Source organism: Portunus trituberculatus, chromosome 29 (assembly GCF_017591435.1).
Source record: "Portunus trituberculatus isolate SZX2019 chromosome 29, ASM1759143v1, whole genome shotgun sequence".
In the NCBI taxonomy this organism is placed as follows: domain Eukaryota; kingdom Metazoa; phylum Arthropoda; class Malacostraca; order Decapoda; family Portunidae; genus Portunus; species Portunus trituberculatus.
Window position 1 is genome coordinate 6,407,432 of NC_059283.1, and position 18,580 is coordinate 6,426,011.

At 41.2% G+C, this 18,580-nt stretch overlaps 2 protein-coding genes and 1 long non-coding RNA gene across 6 annotated transcripts in view; 1 reads left to right on the forward strand and 2 right to left on the reverse strand.

Annotated features, from left to right (window-relative positions):
* LOC123510556 overlaps positions 1–6,014 on the reverse strand; it is a 36,237-nt gene extending 30,223 nt beyond the window's left edge. The window contains exons 1-2 of the long non-coding RNA XR_006676546.1: positions 5,882–6,014; positions 5,122–5,283 (exon numbers count right to left, since the gene is read on the reverse strand). This is a non-coding gene — a long non-coding RNA (uncharacterized LOC123510556). The remainder of the gene's footprint in view (positions 1–5,121; positions 5,284–5,881) is intronic.
* LOC123510554 overlaps positions 1–9,031 on the forward strand; it is a 31,360-nt gene extending 22,329 nt beyond the window's left edge. For all 4 annotated transcript variants that reach the window (XM_045265819.1, XM_045265820.1, XM_045265821.1 and 1 more), the window contains exons 3-16: positions 636–715; positions 1,025–1,145; positions 2,209–2,363; positions 2,759–2,921; positions 3,500–3,603; positions 4,383–4,474; positions 4,852–5,020; positions 5,544–5,686; positions 5,890–6,062; positions 6,335–6,492; positions 7,071–7,303; positions 7,738–7,987; positions 8,281–8,360; positions 8,701–9,031. In XM_045265819.1, the coding sequence (XP_045121754.1) occupies positions 637–715; positions 1,025–1,145; positions 2,209–2,363; positions 2,759–2,921; positions 3,500–3,603; positions 4,383–4,474; positions 4,852–5,020; positions 5,544–5,686; positions 5,890–6,062; positions 6,335–6,492; positions 7,071–7,303; positions 7,738–7,987; positions 8,281–8,360; positions 8,701–8,889 (2,109 nt within the window). In that variant the 5' untranslated portion in view covers position 636 and the 3' untranslated portion in view covers positions 8,890–9,031. The remainder of the gene's footprint in view (positions 1–635; positions 716–1,024; positions 1,146–2,208; positions 2,364–2,758; positions 2,922–3,499; positions 3,604–4,382; positions 4,475–4,851; positions 5,021–5,543; positions 5,687–5,889; positions 6,063–6,334; positions 6,493–7,070; positions 7,304–7,737; positions 7,988–8,280; positions 8,361–8,700) is intronic.
* The window catches only part of LOC123510555 (polypeptide N-acetylgalactosaminyltransferase 1-like), a 21,219-nt gene continuing 11,662 nt past the window's right edge, over positions 9,024–18,580 (reverse strand). The window contains exons 3-12 of the mRNA XM_045265824.1: positions 18,159–18,271; positions 17,355–17,535; positions 16,016–16,196; positions 15,129–15,285; positions 14,596–14,806; positions 13,953–14,070; positions 13,307–13,493; positions 10,880–11,022; positions 10,440–10,581; positions 9,024–9,874 (exon numbers count right to left, since the gene is read on the reverse strand). Coding sequence (XP_045121759.1) covers positions 9,606–9,874; positions 10,440–10,581; positions 10,880–11,022; positions 13,307–13,493; positions 13,953–14,070; positions 14,596–14,806; positions 15,129–15,285; positions 16,016–16,196; positions 17,355–17,535; positions 18,159–18,271 — 1,702 coding nt within the window. The 3' untranslated portion in view covers positions 9,024–9,605. The remainder of the gene's footprint in view (positions 9,875–10,439; positions 10,582–10,879; positions 11,023–13,306; positions 13,494–13,952; positions 14,071–14,595; positions 14,807–15,128; positions 15,286–16,015; positions 16,197–17,354; positions 17,536–18,158; positions 18,272–18,580) is intronic.

Consider the following 18,580-nt stretch of genomic DNA (forward strand, 5'->3'; position numbering starts at 1 on the left):
TGGGTTACTGAGCATTAAGAGCCAATGAACGGCACCCAAGGGGAGTAGTAGGAAAATATGGAAATGAAGAAAATAAAGGAACACAAAGGAGGAACAAGTATCAGCATATTTGTTGGTCCCTCTAAGATTGTGATGGTATATTAATGATAAAGAAGAGATTTTGAAGAGTAAAGGTGAAGGTATGAGTGATTTGGTAGTATTATTATTAACTTTAAATAAATCTACCTTAACCTAATTCAACCTTTCCTTAACCTAACTTAAACTAACTTATAATTAAGCTCTTCAGTACCATGACGTGTTTTCATATTCACTCTGCTTACTATTTCGTGACTTTATAAAGCTTCAGAAACCCATGTGGAGGATTAAAATAGTGCAGACTGTGGCCATTAATCTTCTGATCTCCATAAACCCTTCCTAATATTAATAAAATCTCCTAATCGTCCACAAATCTCAAGGTAAAAATGCGTCCCATTACTGAAGAGGTTAACCTAACTTGAACTAACTTAACTTAATAGACTTTCAGTATAGTAAAGACAGATGCGTTTTTACTATTACTACCACCATCACTACTACTACTACTATTACTACTACTATTACTACTACTGTTGCTAATGACGACAATTCCTTCTTTTCAGGATGACTCAAGGAAGCAAATACACATCCTTCTTTGTCCTCAAATTGACTCTTTTCTCTCACCTGGTCGTGGTGACTTCAGGTGAGTAAATGGTTCGTCTCTCTCTCTCTCTCTCTCTCTCTCTCTCTCTCTCTCTCTCTCTCTCTCTCTCTCCACTCACACACATTCAAAGTATTCTTATAAATTATTCATACATATACAGTAAACTAAATTGATTCTGATGTATCATAATTCTACGTATACTCAGATATATAAATTTCCTCCCTCATGTCATCACTTCACCACCTTCCTCACCACCACCTTCACCACCATCTTCACCATCTCTTTCACCCCCTCCTTCACCACCTCCTTCACCAACTCCTTCATCCCCTCCTTCACCGCCACTTTCAGGTCAGTGCCGAGGGACAGAGACCTTCGAGAAGCTGTCACGCTTCACACTGGAGGGCGTGGAAAGGGCGCCGCCCCTCTACACATATTCCGGGGGCACGGTGACTGCAGGGTGTTTGGATAGGTGAGTGCCAGAGAGAGAGAGAGAGAGAGAGAGAGAGAGAGAGAGAGAGAGAGAGAGAGAGAGAGAGAGAGAGGGAAACTTTCGCATGGCCTTCTCGTTTGATAGAAAAAAATAAATCGCTCAGGCACACGCACCTACTTACACACACACACACACACACACACACACACACACACACACACACACACACACACACACACACACACACACACACACACACACACACACACACACACACACACTGCATAATTTACTCATAGGAATGTGAAGGTCTAACTAACAAAAATTTTCCTACTCTTGTTAATTACCATCCTCCTCCTCCTCCTCCTCCTCCTCCTACTACTACTACTACTACTACTATTACTACTACTACTACTAATACTACCACTGCAATTACTACTACTATTATTACTATTACTACTACTACTACTACTATTACTACTACTACTACTACTATTAGCCTCCCTTCTTGCCTAACCTTCCCATCTAGCATCGCGTGAATACCTGTGATTTACCTTTAATATGTCACCATTCTAACCCTGCCACGCCTCATCAATCACTCTGCAAGCTGTACTTTCACTCTATGGTAGTGTGTGTGTGTGTGTGTGTGTGTGTGTGTGTGTGTGTGTGTGTGTGTGTGTGTGTGTGTGTGTGTGTGTGTGTGTGTTAGAATTAATAATCTCATGTTCTTCGTATTGTTGGAGTCTTCTTTGTTTCTTTCTCTGTCTCTTTGAATTATCTCTTTCTTCACACTATTTGGGCGTGTGTCTTTCTATCTATCTCTTTCATAAATTATTTAACTTTTCTTTATTTTTTTTCAGTATCTTCATCCTAAAAAACAGCTTTGTCACATAATTTGATTCTTTCCTCTAAAAAAAATAATAAAATACTAAAAATTCTCCTATAAACACACTTTACGATACATATTTTGCCATTTCTCACACAAACTAAGTTAAAAATACAATAAAACAACAAATCCACTGATAAATATAGAGAAACCATACCTAACTCGTACCTGTTTGTAATCAATATATAATTTCTATGTAACTATGTACTCCTGCAGGTGTCGTGAGTCAAGAACATGCTCTGGCTTCGTGGTGGACTACAGCAGAGAGGCATGTTTCCCACTCAGTCCTGTGTTCCCCCCAGCAGGCCCCAACCCCGCCCCTCGCCCTGCTGATTACGCTGTCAATTACTTTCAGAAGATTTGCTTGAGTGGTGAGTGAGAGAAGGAATACTAGAGGGAATAAATGAGGTTTTAAGACTGAACTGAGTAAGGAATAGTGAAAGTAGTGTGAGATCATTTATTTTTACAGTGAGTGAGACATGAGTTTGTGAGGCAATGAATGAGGTTTTAAATTTTTGAATTGAGAATGTAGAAGTGAAATGAGAGTGAGTGGTCAATGATTTTCAGATTAGCTTGAGTGGTGAGTCAAATATAAGGAAGCGAGGGAATGAATGAGTGAAATTTTACATACGTTTTTCTATTCCTAAGATCCTATTCCTTTATTTCTTCTTCTATAGTACCTTTCCTATGTATTCTCAACACTATCGATCCTCTTCATTCTCTACCGCACTTTCTGATTCATGTACGAACAATCTTCTTGCCCCAGGGCCGACGTGTGGCAAGGCGTGGATGCTGGAGAGGGTCGTGGGCTTTGAGATCGAGGGTTATGACGACCTGGTGCTAAATGACGTGGCCACCAGACTCAAGTGCGCCGAGCTGTGTCTTGGGGAAAGGAACCTGAGATGCCGCAGCGCTGAGTATCATGAGAGGTGCGGTGGTTACGTGTATACTGCTCGCTATTAAGCTCTTCACTACTAGAACGCATTTTTATCATTATTTTTTAGTGTGATTAGACGATTCTACTTACATTAGGAAGGGTCTATGGAGGTCAGAAGATTAATGCACAGTCTTCACTATTTAAATCCCCACATTGTTTCTGAAGATGTATAAAATCACCAAATAGTAAGCAAAATAAATATGTACTGTTTGCTATTAAGTCTTGTATTCAGAAACGCTTTGCTCTTTCTTTTTTTTTTTGCAAGTAAACGACACACCGAGGATATTCAGTGTAAAAGAAGTGGGCAGTTGAGTGTTATTGAAGAAGAGGGGATAGTTGTCTGGAAGGTTGTGTCGAGTTGGTAGATGGAGAAACTGAATACTATATAAATGTCACTTTTCCTTTCACTCTTCTTACCTGGTGACTGATTCCCTTTCATACTTCATTTAAAAAGGTCAATAGGTATGCTGTTGTTATTTATTCATTTATTATTATCATTGTTCTTCCCTAACGTTATGCTTACTGATCATCATTTATACTGACTCATGCCGACTCATGCTGACTCCGCAGGGACCGTGTGTGTCGCCTCAGCCGCCAGGACAGACGCACACAGCCCCTCAGCTTCCGCCCCTCCAGCCCTCACGTCCACTACATTGAAAACCAGTGCGCAGGGAGTAAGTGGCAGCCCTCACCTCCCGCACCCCTTCACCTTGTCATCCCCGTCACCATCCTTTGTTATTATCTCCATTGTCTTTCTGTTATTATCATTGTTATCATTATTCCCTTCTCTTGTTTCTTCTCAGGTCTCTTTTCACTCTTCTAGTCATCATCATCATCATCATCGTTATTTCATTGTTTTTTTTCTTTTATTATTATCTTTATCATTCCTTCTCTCTCTCTTGTTTTCTCTCAGCTTCTTCTTCATCTTTCTTATTACTCTTCTAATCATCACCATCATCATTATCATCATTTCATTTGCCATCCACATTGTTTTTCTGTTATCATCACTTCGTTTTTCCTCTCTCATTTCCTCAGACTTATTTTTCTTCTCACTTTTCAAATCATCATCATCATCATCATCATGCACAATATTTTTATCACAATGGAGTTTCTCTTCAACCCACAAATTCATCTCTTTATCATAAGTTTTAACGACAAAATACCAGAGTTAACGAGCTATCCCACCATCCCTCTTCTCCCCCTTCCTCTCACTTTCCTCAAAGCCACGCCATCGCCACAACCCCATCAACATCATAATCGCCAATAAGATCGAATCCAATCACTTTCTACATCAAATAAATGAAAGTAATGAAAGTATAAGACTATAATATGATCTGTATTTCCCCTCTTCTCTTCTCACGACTCTGTCACGTCTCTCTCAAATTAACTTTACGAAACTAAGCCTTTTTTTTATTCCTTTTTATCGTCTCCTTTCTCTTTCTCTTTCCGACAGTTCCTCTACAACAAAACTGTGAATTTGAGGAGTTTCTAGAGCAGGATATTTTCCAACCTGACCTGCAGCTAGCCGTGGAGTCGAAGGAACAAGTAAGTAGTAGTAATAGTAGTAGTAGTAGTAGTAGTAGAAGAACATCAACAATATCAAAATTAATATTGACAATAACTACAACAATAATAATGGTAACAATAAAAACGACAACAATAATAATGATAACGATAACAATAATAATAATAATAATAATAATAATAATAATAATAATAATAATAGGTTTCTGATATAAAGTACGCCAACGAATCACAAGAGAAAATCATTCATTCATTCAATACATATAACCATATACTATTTACTCGCTATCAGTTTATATTAATCTCTATCCACCTTGGTTCCTGTGTATTCATCTGTCTACCTATCTACACATTTGACTATAGATTTATCTATGTCTATCTACCTCCTCCTCCACCAGTGTCAAGAGGCGTGTGAGGCAGAAACCAGCATGAACTGCCGCTCCTACACGTGGGTGGCGCGGGCTGGTGTGTGTCGCCTCTCAGGGGACGACATGATATCATCTGGCCTGTCTGCCATCCTGCCCTCGCCAGGCGTTGTGTACTACCAGAGAACGACCTGCCTTGACTGTTAGTGTGTGTGTGTGTGTGTGTGTGGGTAAACATTATTAGTTCCGGGTTATGAGAACATTTATGTTATCATCAAAATATTTAGTGTTATTTTTACTTACCTGGAGTGATTGTTGGTGTAGCGCCAGCCAGGTGTTTCAGGTACGTTCAGGTGTCACTAGGAGTCACTGTCTCACTGATCAAAACCGATTGTGATGGATTTGTTTGTAATATTCCCATCACGCCACAGGAACCAAATAAACTTCAGCACGCTATCTTGTCAGCTATAAAAGAAATGCGAGAATTAGAATACTACTGTCTCCTTTTATATAAATTTCGAAATGAAAAATCAATTCATAACATAATTATAAGTCAAATTTAGTTTGTAATTTTCTAGATATGTAAAAAAGAACTGCTGAAACAGAAGCCAAGATCATAGAAAACGCATGTGGATAAAAGAGAACGATTTATTTAATGGTAAACTATTGCATTTGATACATATTGTTTGTGTTTTTAAATTTTTGCTTTCTTTTTTCTATTTTAGTGAGATTATCATGCACTGTGGACGCCATGACTGTTAAGCTACACACTCCTGAGCCATTCAAGGGGCGTCTTTTCTCCCAGGACTTCCCTAACACCTGCAAATCACAAGATAAGTCCAGGACGGAAACCTCTCTCGTGATCAATGTAAGTACCGCCCTCGTTATTATAAACAGATCGATAAGTAGACAAATAAGTAAATAAATGCGCATCACAATAAATCATATACGTAGACATGATTTTTTTGTAACTAAAAATGCAAAATAATTTACCTTAACCACATAATGAAACCAATATCCTCTGTTTTACCTTGCTACCTCACTAATGCCTTTAATCCTTCACCTGGGCAGTTTCGGGACCCCCAGTGCGGCACGGTGGACGAGGGTAGCGGCGTGTACAGCAACATAATAGTAGTGCAGCACCATCCTGTCATCCAGCGCCGCGGGGACAAGGCCATCAAGCTGCTGTGTCTCTTCCAAGCCGCCAATCAGACTGTCAGTGATTCATTCAACTTTGTCATCGAGTAAGTTAAGAGAGAGAGAGAGAGAGAGAGAGAGAGAGAGAGAGAGAGAGTTTCTTCCCACTTAGAAAATAAATGTTCTTAGTTCCTGTACTTCTTTACGATTCATAACATAATTTCGAACACTCTTCCTCTTTTCTGCCCTCCATTCTATACACTCTCTCTCCATGTCACCTTCTCTCCTTCTTGTACACTGTCTCACTACTCCTTATCTCCTTTATTTTCTTACTTGTTTACGTTTTTAATACCTCAAATCTTCCTTATTTCTCCTGCAGTAGCTCATTTCCCGGAGGAAACGTCGCCACTGCCATTGTCAACGCCACTGCTCCGTCTCCAAGAATTCGTCTGCGCATTGTTGACCGCGCAGGGAACGACATCAACGGGGCCAGACTGGGCGAGGAGCTGTATCTCAGACTTGACCTCGATGATGACAGTAAGTTAGACCGAAACCTGGTTTGAGACACAGTTTGAGAGAGTGTGGAAGGTTCAGAGAGGAGGAAACTTGTCGACAAATGAGTTTATGTGATTGGATGAGTGTGACTGTTTCTTTCGCCCATTATCATTCTAATAAACGTTTCATTATCCTACATCATCCTATGATGTCTTATTCCATTTAGCATCCTACATACATCATCCCATAGAATCACAGGTCACTCTATAGTCTCCTAAAAGTATTCTATAGTCCTTGTATCAATTCCTTGTGTGCCAGAACGTCATATTGCACCCTACAAAGTCACTGGCTAATATCAAGTGTCTTAAAGCATCCCAGAACATCCTTACAATAACCTCACATATCCTTAAGTATCGTACAGCACCCTAAAGAGTCCTTATATTAGTCTGACGTGTCCTAAAGCATCATAAAATATCCTTGTGCCAATTTTAACTACCCTACAGCTTTTACATCATACTATAACACTTTCGTATCAATTTAGACTCCTACAACATCTTATGGCATTGTAGGATATCCTTTTATCAATCTCAAGAGTCCTTCAGCACCGATCCTTTCTTCAGGCGTGTACGGAATCCTGGCGCGGAATCTCGTAGCACGTAGCGGTGACAACAGTGACTCTATAGTGTTGCTGGATGAGCGAGGGTGTCCGGCAGACCCAGCCATCTTCCCGTCCCTCCAGCCCATCCCCAACTCCAGGAGCCTTCAAGGAAAGTTCGAGGCCTTCAAGTTCTCTGAGGATCAAGTTGTGAGGTTCCAGGTCAACGTTCAGTTCTGCCTAGAGGAGTGCCGGCCTGTGAGTGCCATTCAGTGTTATGAGTTCCATTAAGTGCTTCTGTTTGGGATCATTAGCTACAAGGAAACTTTATGAATGTTTTTCTGAGTTATTTGCTGAGATATTTGATTTTGTTTGATTTTGTTTTATATTAGATTATTTATGTAATTTTTCTTTATGGTGGAGGATTATATATATGTTTTTATTTATGGTGTAGATAGATTTTAATATCTAGTCTACGTAAGTACTAGTTTTTATTATAATTATTAATATAGTGTATTTTTTGGTTTTCATTCAACAGAGAAATTAAATGGTTGTATTGATGTATTTATGAATAATAAGTCTATATAACACACACACACACACACACACACACACACACACACACACACACACACACACACACACACACACACACACACACACACATATTGGACCATCCCATCCTTCCCCAGGCCCAGTGTGGCAATATTGTGTCCTACGGGAAGAGAAGGCGACGTTCCCTGACGGAGGGTGGCCTGGTGACCTTAGGTGGTGAGCTGACCCTGGTGGGAGGAGAGGTTACCCTGAGAGACGTGGAGGTGCTAGATAATGAGGATGAGGAAGATGATCATGTTTACCACGAGATGCCGCTGCAGAAGGAGATTCTAGTGGAGAGCAGCAGTGTGAAGCCCCTCAAGTCTGGCCTGCTGCCGGAGGAGACTGGTAAGGGAAAAGGACAAGACGAAACATGAACGGAAGAATAACACAAACCACTGGAAGCCAAAATTATTTCAACACTCATCTCTATCTATGAATTTGTCTAACCTTTCCATATTGACTCGACAATCACAACCCGATTACTGATTCTATTCCATGCATCCATCTATTGCTCCCTTTGACTATCACTGATTTATAAAGAGCGTAGAACCAACATAAAACAAAGGAGATCTCAATAAAAGCGCCAATATTTGCTGTAACAAAGAAGTACCACTTATCCTATTGCCATCCTTCAACAGACGCCCGCCGCATTGCTAACCTGGTCTGTACGTCGCGGGAAGTCCTTATTGCTATGGTGGTGTCCGCTGTTATCCTGCAGGTGAGACGCACAAATTAACCCTTTAACTACTAAATCTTCTCATCTTGATGGTGTAAACTTCCATAACGATTTTGAAAGACAGCACTCAGGAAGCATCATTGAATAGCTAGTAAAGTTTTTAACACTTATAACTTAAGACTTGACAAATATAACTGCCTAGGGTATCTGAAAACGGAATTAAAAGTGTCATTAGCAGTTCAAAGTTTAACTACATGGTAATAAGAATATGTGATGATCATGTCCCTAGTTATACCATTCACGACTCCCCACATCCTGTTACAAATGGTGGCAACACAGGGATATAACATTTCCCACTACCACTTCTTCCATGGCTCCACAGATCTGCATCATTCTAATTGCCATCATGTGCGTATTCGCTCGACGGAGGAGGAAGGTTCCCGCAACGGAGGTACAGCAGGGCGCCTCCAGCCTCACCCTGAGCAGAGGTTACCGTTCACCCTACACCGTCTCCATTTCAGAAGACTCGGCCAATACTCTTAAGACCCTAAGGACGTCCCTGAGAGACTAGAGAGAGAGAGAGAGAGAGAGAGAGAGAGAGAGAGAGAGAGAGAGAGAGAGAGAGAGAGAGTTTTAGGGCATCTATTGTATATTGTATCATGTATATTTTCTGTACAGTTTATACTTAAGAAAATAAATTATGAATAAGTTTATGATTAAGTTTTATTATTATAATGGAATGTTTCATATCAACAATTATCTGTCACTATACACACAGGTACATACAGGTGTTGACGTAACACACCACAATAGGTTATCACATCAGCCACACCAAACACACCTTTACACTTGTCCACACCACGCACTCACCACACAGACACACTGCACACGTCATCACAAATATACATTAACAAATATCACCACTCAGTTACATAATTTAAAATCCATCAGTAACTTTATTGGTGCAACTTTCAATCTTAGTTTCAGTCTTGTGCAATTCATCTTTCTTTCCATTAGGTTAAACACTTTAATTGCCTCTCTTTTGTCATGGCATTAACTATCATTCATTTCTATCCCACGCCAGTTTGTCATGTTTCAACTTTTTACTCCCACTCTATCACGTCAGTCCCATCCACCTGCGATTATCTCATCCACTAGAATTGAAAGATCTATTACTTCCGCTCCACAAAAATCACAATCACTTGGTTCTACTCCACGTCAATTCATCATATTTCCACTTTTTTTTCCTTCAAGTTTATCACAAAAGTCACTCCCATCCACCTGCCATTATCTCAGCCACTCCTCGTGTTGGAAAGTCCACCTCTGGTTCTTGGAGGACGAGTCACACTTATTCAGCGAGAGAGTATCAGAATTCATATTGGACGGCAGGTCGAGGCACAAGCCAGACTTGATGTGCTTAACGAGGCGAGAGGTTTCGTCATAGGTCCACCGTTGTCTGTCGAACTCGTTGCACGCCATCACGCGGACCTGAGGGCGTGTTGCCGTGTCGAAGTCAGGGGAGTCCAGACACACGCTCTCGTCCGTCATGATGTAGCCTGCGAGTCAAAAAGGAACATTGAGACTGAATAGTTTAGAGTGTGATGTGCAGACTTTGAGTGAGTGAGAGTGAAAACTGATCGTACATATTCGGTACTTGAGGGGGAAAAAGCCATATGGACAAACTTGAGTGAAAATTAGCCATACATTTTTCAAACTTGAGATAATTGCCATGCGTCAAATTTAGGCAAGAAATTATTGATTAGACTCTAAATTTTACGAGAAAAAAAAAACTAAATTACTCCAAATTTAGGAGAGAAAAAACCCTTCAAAATCTGAGAAATAGGCATACAGATCTCAAACTCTCCATCTATTCCCTTTATCCTCATAGTATTCTCCCTTATAATCCTGCAGCCTTCATCCCCCTCTTTGACTCCAAACTCTATTACTCCTCCTATGATCCCCTACCTCCGTCTGCTTATCTTCATTACGTTGCTACGGACTCCACTCCTCTCCCTTACTCTTCGTATGCCTTCTTTCCCTCCCTCTCTCTCTCTCTCTTCCTTACACTCCCACAGCATATTTTCCTTCCCTTCTGTTCCCCTCACAGTCTCACAGCCTCACCCTTCTTGTTGAACACGAAGGTCTGGGGCGGGTACACCTCAATGACGCACTCCTTCAGCGTGGCTGTTCCTGTTGGCTGAACGCTGCCCCCGAACCGTCCCCCTGGTCTGATTAGACACTTGTCCTGCGCCTCGTGACGGATCTGAAAGGGTAAGATGGTAAGGTACACGGCATATCAATAGTAGTTACCTGTCTAAAGCAGTATAGGGAGAAGGATTAGACAAAAACATTAATGTTATTATCATCATTGTTATTGAAAGTTATCAAAACCTCCCCCTAATCTCTTACTCATCAAAAAATTAAAAGAAAAAAGAAATATAGATGATAAACAGAGAAGAGAAATCAAAATATACACCAGTTTAGTTTCACAGATACCTCGTAATTCCCCTCATGAAGCAGTACAAACACAGGGAGTAGGAAGGAGAGAAATACCGAATTACCTTGCCGAAGAAGCCGTCCTTGGTCGGGAAGAAATGCTCAGGCCAGATGTTGTCAAGGTACCACTGGAAGTCATGACACTGCAGGCGGTCCCTCAGCATCAGTCTGTCTCTCACTGTGACATCATCCCTCACCCGCGCCGCCTCTGTTAGGGTAAAGGACATCACAACGGGATCATAGCGCCTTAACCTTTCACTCCCCTCGTCTTTTGTTAACATTGAATCACTGTATTAAAGCGTTTCGATGACCATAAAGAAGTAAAAAATAATTAGTGAGAAATTTCATCTCTCTCAACTCCTTCAGTACCATGACACGTTTTCATAGCCTTTCTTCTTACTATTTGGTGATTTTATGCGGCTTCAGAAAGTCACGTGGGGATTAAAAATAGTGAAAATTCTGGCCATTAATCTTCTGACGTCCATAGACCCTTCCTAATGCAGACAAAATCGTCTAATCATACACAAAAATCATGGTAAAAATTGCGTCTCAGTATTGAAGGGATTAAAAGGCTGTACTATGAAGAAAATATAAGAAGAAAAGGTGAACTAGCAGTGAAATAGTTAACTAGCGTCAACTGAAAAGAATACAGTGCATGCAATGAACGTAATAGAGAAAAAAATAGATAAAAGAAAATTATGAAAGAGAAAGGGGAAGAGAATAAGGGCGTTGATGTCAAGAAGAAATGACAAAGAAACAGGGGAGAGAGAAAGAGAAAGAGAGACGGTGGAGGAGTGAACGTACACGCAAATAGGAGAAATAGAAAGTGTGAGAGGAAGAGAGTAAAAGTGAGAGGAAAGACTCGAGGGAGGAGAGAATGGAAGCAAGTGAGAGTAAAGAAAGGAAGAGGATGGAAGCAGATAAGCAGGAAGGGAGAGGGAGGGAAGGAGGAAGGGAGAAATTCAACAAAGAGAAAGGAAGAAAAAGGAGAGAAAGGAGAGAGGGAGAGAGAGAGAGGAGGAGGAGGATAAGGTAACGTAAAACAAAGGGAAATATGAAACCGTGTGCTACGGAGGACGATTGAGAGAGAGAGAGAGAGAGAGAGAGAGAGAGAGAGAGAGAGAGAGAGAGAGAGAGAGAGAGAGAGAGAGAGAGAGCACATGCACAAATCCGACCTCATGCGACAGAAAGACAAGTAAAACAGATAAACACAATAAAAAGAGCACTTTAAAACAAGCCAAGAAAACAAGTAAATATGAAAAAAAAAACTCAAGAATACGGGGAAAAGAAAAAGAAGCATCATTATCCTCTCTCTCTCTCTCTCTCTCTCTCTCTCTCTCTCTCTCTCTCTCTCTCGCTGCTTTCAAATGGGGTATATCAAGGCACTTTTATTCAACGTCCTGATGAGTTTTTCCTTCCATCTCGCGCCCAAAGAGACAACAATGGGATATTTTCACTCCAGGCGCCGTCTATTATCAGCAAAAATCAACAACCTGCCTTTGATTAAAACTTCCACGGCTTCCTTTACCGCCTGCCAGACCGGTATCTCGTTTTCTTTCGTCTTCATTTTCTATTTCTTCCATTTTCTTCCACCTCCTGATATTTCTTTTACTTCATCTCCCATATTTCATTTTTTTCTTTCTTCCATCTTCTGGCCTCTCATTCGTCTATCAGTAATTATGTTTTGGTTCTCTCTCTTCTCTCTGTTTCTCTGTTCCCTCTTTTCATCCTCTTCTTTCTCTTTCTTTATTCTTCTTTCCTTCCAATACCTCAGTGATCATTTTTCTTTTGTGTTTCTTCTCTCTTTATGTTCCTTCTTTTCCTCGTCTTCTTTTTCTTTCTTTTTTCTTTCTTTCTTTTATTCTTTTCTTCCGCTTCATTCGCCTCGAGCTGATCATGTTTCTCTTTCCCTGATCTTTTCCTCCTCTTCTTTCTATTTCTTATTTTCTCTTCTCCCCTTCCGTTCGTCATTTTTCTACTCCTTATTCGGGGTATTATTGATCATTAACTTCTTCCTCCTCCTTCTCCTCCTTATCTTCTTTCTCAAGTCCTCTCTCCTCTCCTCTCTCATTTCCCTCTCTATTCTATTAAGTTTTCCACGTGTAGCGCGCTGGTTCACGGTTCATCAGATACCCAAATATGATCTTCCTATGTGGTTTTAACGGGTATTGAATATTGACCTTGCCTGAACTGAACTGTACAATTTTCATGCATTTTGGAGTTTGCATACAGATTTCTTGTCTCTCTACTACCACCACTATTGCTGCTATTACTATTACTATTACCACTACTGTTAACAGCAACTTGGGGCAAAACTACACAATATTTTCCAGTATTTATGGAGTTTATGTATATTTGATCTTTGTTAGTCTACTATCACTACCACTACTACTACTATTTCTATCACAACAACAACCACTACTACTACCTCCACACCTCCTCCTCCTCCTCCTCCTTCCTCCTCCTCCTTCTTCCTTTCTTCCCTCACCTACCTGAATTGATCTTGAAGTAAAACTCAGACCAGTCATCTAGCCACACCAGAGCCACACGCGCCAGATTACGGTACAGGACACCCCCGACGCCACCTTGTCCTGGAAAAGTGTAAGGGGAGCTTTTCCTGAAGACATGACCCACGTGACTGCAGGGCGCGATCTCCACTGACCCTCCGCACATCCACACCTGCAGGAGGGAGTAAGAATGAACACTCGCACTTATTGTTTAGTACTACCATGCGTGTTTGGTTTCTCTAATAAGTCATGTATGAAAAAGAGCAAGTAATTAATTCAAAGTTGAGTGGGTAGCGATTTCAGCTTCCAATTAGTGTGTGTGTGTGTGTGTGTGTGTGTGTGTGTGTGTGTGTGTGTGTGTGTGTGTGTGTGTGTGTGTGTGTGTGTGTGTGTGTGTGTGTGTGTGTGTGTGTGTGTGTAGGCAAAAAAAACATTATCAAAGGTACAATATGATCTTTCCAATAACAATCACTACTCTTTTTGTGTGCACCTACATGACATTTGGACTTAAAACAACCCTTATTGAATTCCACAGACCACTCATGACGACTCTAATCTTCCAGAGACAACTCAAAGCACCATTACCCCACCAACATCCAGCCTGCCGCGCATCCTCCCATTCTCTACTCACCCTGAAGGACATCTCTAGGTTTTCACCGCCCCACACGTCCATGTTCTTGTCGTAGGAGCCTAGCTGGAAGAAGTAGTCCTTGTGGATACTGAAGAGTCCTCCCGCCATGGCTGGAGTCCTGTAGGATTGAAAATAAATATAAAATGAAAAGGATTGATGGGAAAAATAAGCAATAAAGTGAGTGTTTAGCTATTTTGTCCTTAGTTATATGAATATTACCAGTTTTCTTCATTTTTTTTTTTTTACTTATATGAAAGCAACAGACTCAGTAATCGGCTTGTTGTGCTGATAGGACATTTTTATTAAAATATACACATTTATGAATAAGGATAGCAGGAAATTTTATACATGGGCCTGATGGTTTCTTACAGTTTCCCTTGTTTTTTTTTTTTTTTTTTTTTTTTTTTACTTTTTTTAGGTTCTTATCACGTAATCCATACCCGTGCTCAACTAATCCACACTCCCTCTGACCTTTTGTAGCAACACCCGCTATCCACTGCTATCCACTCACCTTTACTCCCACTCCCCCTCCTTCATATTTCCTCCTCCACATCTCTCTCATCCTCCCACACATTCGCTCCCTCCTACCGCTGGGATTTTTTTTCTTTCCTTCCTCCCCCCCGTTGCTACACACGCCACCCACCTGTACGCCTCGGTGATGTCTCGCTTCCTCCCCTCCAGCTCGTGTTGGCCAAGAGTGTACCAGCGAAAGTGTAGGTTCCAGTTGAAGGCGCCCCAGTGCAGTTCAAAGGACCGCACGTATTGGAAAGTGTCCTCGTGGATGATGTCTATAATGGGACACACCACGCGGGTTCTGTCCTCGGCGATGCGTGACAGTAGTGGCTCTAACCAACCTGTGGAAGGCAGAAGCGACGACAGGATTGATTAAAAAGCAGATTTGACTGAAAATATACATGCGAGTGATAAACAGAGGCTTAAAATTGTTCTAATCATTCTAGAGCATAGGGAAATAGAGGAAGGGAAGATGAAAGGTAGAATTTAATTAACATACATCCATCTAAGTGATAGATAAGACTGAAATCTACTCCAAACTTCATAAACAGTAGAATAAAGAAATAAAAGGTAGAAGTTAGAAATGAATAAACATACCTAAATATAAATCACACAAATCACACTCATACACAAAGGACATTCAGAGACTCCTCAGCACCTTACCTGCCGTGGCCTCACAGTGAGCATCCAGGAAGGTCAGCACTGTGCCTTTTGCCTCCTGAGCGCCCATCAGCCTCGCCCTTATCAATCCTGTTCGCGTCGGGGAGCGAAGGACGCGCACAGCTACAGGGAGTTTCGCCACGTACTCCTCCAGCGGCTCCTACAGGAAAGAAAATATATATAAGCTTACGATGACGGAAGAGGAGGAAGGAAAACAGGAATAACAAAAACAGGAACAAATGGGACTAGAAAACAAAGCAGGAACTAGAAGAAGGAAAAAAAAAGATTTGTTCAGAGAAGAAGCGAAATAAAGAGAAACGAGACGAGAAAACAAGAAAAAAACTCCCACAATGATGAGAAAGAAAGAAATAACGATAGGAAGAGAAAAGGAAGAACAAAAGAAGACTCAAACAGGACGAGAGAACTGTGAAGAGTTCTACCTTGAGAACTATCTAAGAAGGAAATAGAGAAGCCAAAGGAGAAAACAGAAAGAAAAAAAAACCAGTAAATGACTCCCACCTTGAGGAAATAAAAGGATAATAAAGAGAAGAACTAGAAGAGAAAGGAGAAGAATCATAAAACAGAAAAAAGAGAAAACCTGAGAAGAAAACAGTAGAAACAAAACAACGAAGGACTCCACTTACAGAAATAAAAGAGATAGAAAGAGAAAGAAGAGAAAAGTGAAAGAATTAAAAACAAAAAAAAGGAAAGAAAAACTGCGAAGAAAAACATTATAAAGCAAAACCAGCGAAGAACTCTCACCTTGAGGAAATAAAAGAGGAATAAAGAGAAGAACTAGAAGAGAAATGTTAAAGAATCAAAAACTGAAAAAAAAGGAAAGAAAAACTGAGAAGAAAATATCAAAAGCAAAAACAACGAAGGATTCCCACCTTGAGGAACTTTCTCTCCGAGGCGTCATCCACCAGCAGGATCTCCTCCAGGATGGATGCCGGGGAGCGGGAGATGACGGAGTGGACAGTGCGCAGCAGAGTGGACCACGCCTCGTTGTGGAAGACGATGATGACGGAGGTGGAGGGAAGCTTACTCATGAGGTACTGCTTTTCCACGCATCTTAGGACGAGGAGGAGGAGGAGGAGGAAGAGAGAGATAAGATTATGGCAAAAGGGATAGTAATATATTTGATTTCTCTTGTATTTCCTGTCCTCTGCAATAAGTAAACTACAATTAACACAGTAACATATAAACACTATCACTACTACTACTATTACTACTACTACTACAACTACTACTACTATTTTTACTATGTACTACTACTACTACGACTACCACTATTTACTACTGCTACTTCTACTACTACTACTACTACTACTACTACTACTACTACTACTACTACCACCAGCCAAACGCATTTCTCCACACACATCCCGGAGTTTGTTTATTTTTTCACCGCCCTCATAAAAGTTGGAGTGCGCGTAATAATTTTTCAGTTCCTCATCTTCAGCGCTCATTCATCTCCATAACTATCCACTGCTGCTTCTCTCACCTCAAAAATATTTCCCTGGAGCTCTTTCATCACCCACTTTTTACCTCCACAGCTTCTCCATCACTCCCACGGGTCTCTTCTACCTTTCCTTCCTTCTCTTCCTTTTGTCCAGTGTCCTCTCCTCTCTCCCTCCCACTCCTAAACTATCCTTTCACCTTTTTCTTCACTTAGTCCTCGTTTTCTTTAGCTTACTTAAGTCCCCCTTTCTGATAGCCCTTTTTCTTTTGGATATTTCGTTAGTTGCTCTTCTCCTTTCAATTCCTAAGTCATTTTAAGCGTTCGTGTCCTCAGTTCCTTTCCCAGATCTCCTCCTGTCTTACACCAGCGCCCCTTAACGTCTATACTCTATAAACACCATAAATTCTCAATATCTCTCTTCCTTTCTCCTTTTAAATGCTGCTCCCTTCACCTCCCTTGCTTTCTCCCCTAAACTCTCTCTCTCTCTCTCTCTCTCTCTCTCTCTCTCTCTCTGCCACTTCTAAAATCTATTCTCTTTCTCTTATTTCGTCTCTTTAATACATTTCCCATCTCCTCCCTTGCTTTCTTGAACATCACTATTTCTCTTATTCTTTCCTTTTAATACAGTTCCCATCACACTTGCCTCTAGTCCTAAAATCTCTTTTCTTCCTCTCATTTCTTCTCTAAGTTTCCAAAGTTTCCACCAGTTGACTTCCTCTCTTATTTCCCCCCAACAGTTCCAATAACCACCTTCCTTTCACCCTTACTTCTTTTTCCGGATATCTGGCAGCGTGCGGTTAACGGGGATGCGGTCAGAGGCGAGGAGGTTGAATCGGTTAATATGATACAGCTTCTGCATGCGAGCCGAGTCCCATGTAGGAATTTCAACCGGACTCCCAAGCGCTCCAGCCTTCGGATCCGGCGAGTAACCATTTGTGTTGAGAATTTCTGCGGGAGATAACAGTGTGTGTGTGAGTGTAAGGCGTAAGACGCGGACCTTAGTCACTGAAACGTAAAGTAGTGTTAATTTTCCCTCGTTACCTCGCTTCTTAACTTTCCTAATGGGTGTTTGATTCATGGGATCCTTAATCTGCCACTAAACATTGCTGGGAAGGGCGGAGGATGTACAGTCCCTCGGTTCAGTTACCCATAGTCTTCCTCCTCCTAACCTTCCGCCTTCCTGTCTGAGCCATTGCCCCTTCCTTCACCTCCTCTAAGCTTCCCTCTTTCTCTCCCCTACGCAGGCTTCCAAACACGCACTTCCTTGTACCTTCAAAATACACAAACACGTCCACTCTCACTCGCTCTCCCTTGCACTCCCTTACTCATGACTTTCCTTATGATGCTACTCTCCCTTTAGCCTCTCACAGCCTCCAGAATAAACACTCCCATATACTTTCTCTCCCAAACACACTCTCTTCTATATTTTCACTCCCAGCTACTCTTTTATACTTCCTCACTCTCCCCTACTTTCCCTCATAGTATCACTCTCTACAACCACAAAAAACACTCCCTTGTATCTTCAAAATTCACTCCCAGGTCCTGTCTTCAGTCTCTCCCATGCTCCTTACCGTCTGTCAGGTTCGGGGTGGTCTTGCCTGGCATATCGTCTCCCATGTAGTGACCGACTACCACGTGAATGCCTCGCTTGTCTATATATTCCTCCTGGTTACGATGGCGAGATCTTAGAGGGAGCAGGAAGGGAGAGAATTATTGATAGAGGATTAGAATGATGGATTGACTGAGTGATTGAGTTTATTGGTAGTGTTGAAGGGAAGGTTGATGATTTATAATTGACGATTAATTGACATCTTAAGGGTAAAAAAATAATGATGCATGATAATGAAAATAGATTAAACTAAAGATAACTGTGCTAAGCAGAGGAAAAGGTGAAGAAAAGGAAGAAGGAGAGAGAGAGAGAGAGAGAGAGAGAGAGAGAGAGAGAGAGAGAGAGAGAGAGAGAGAGAGAGAGAGAGAGAGAGAGAGCAGTGAC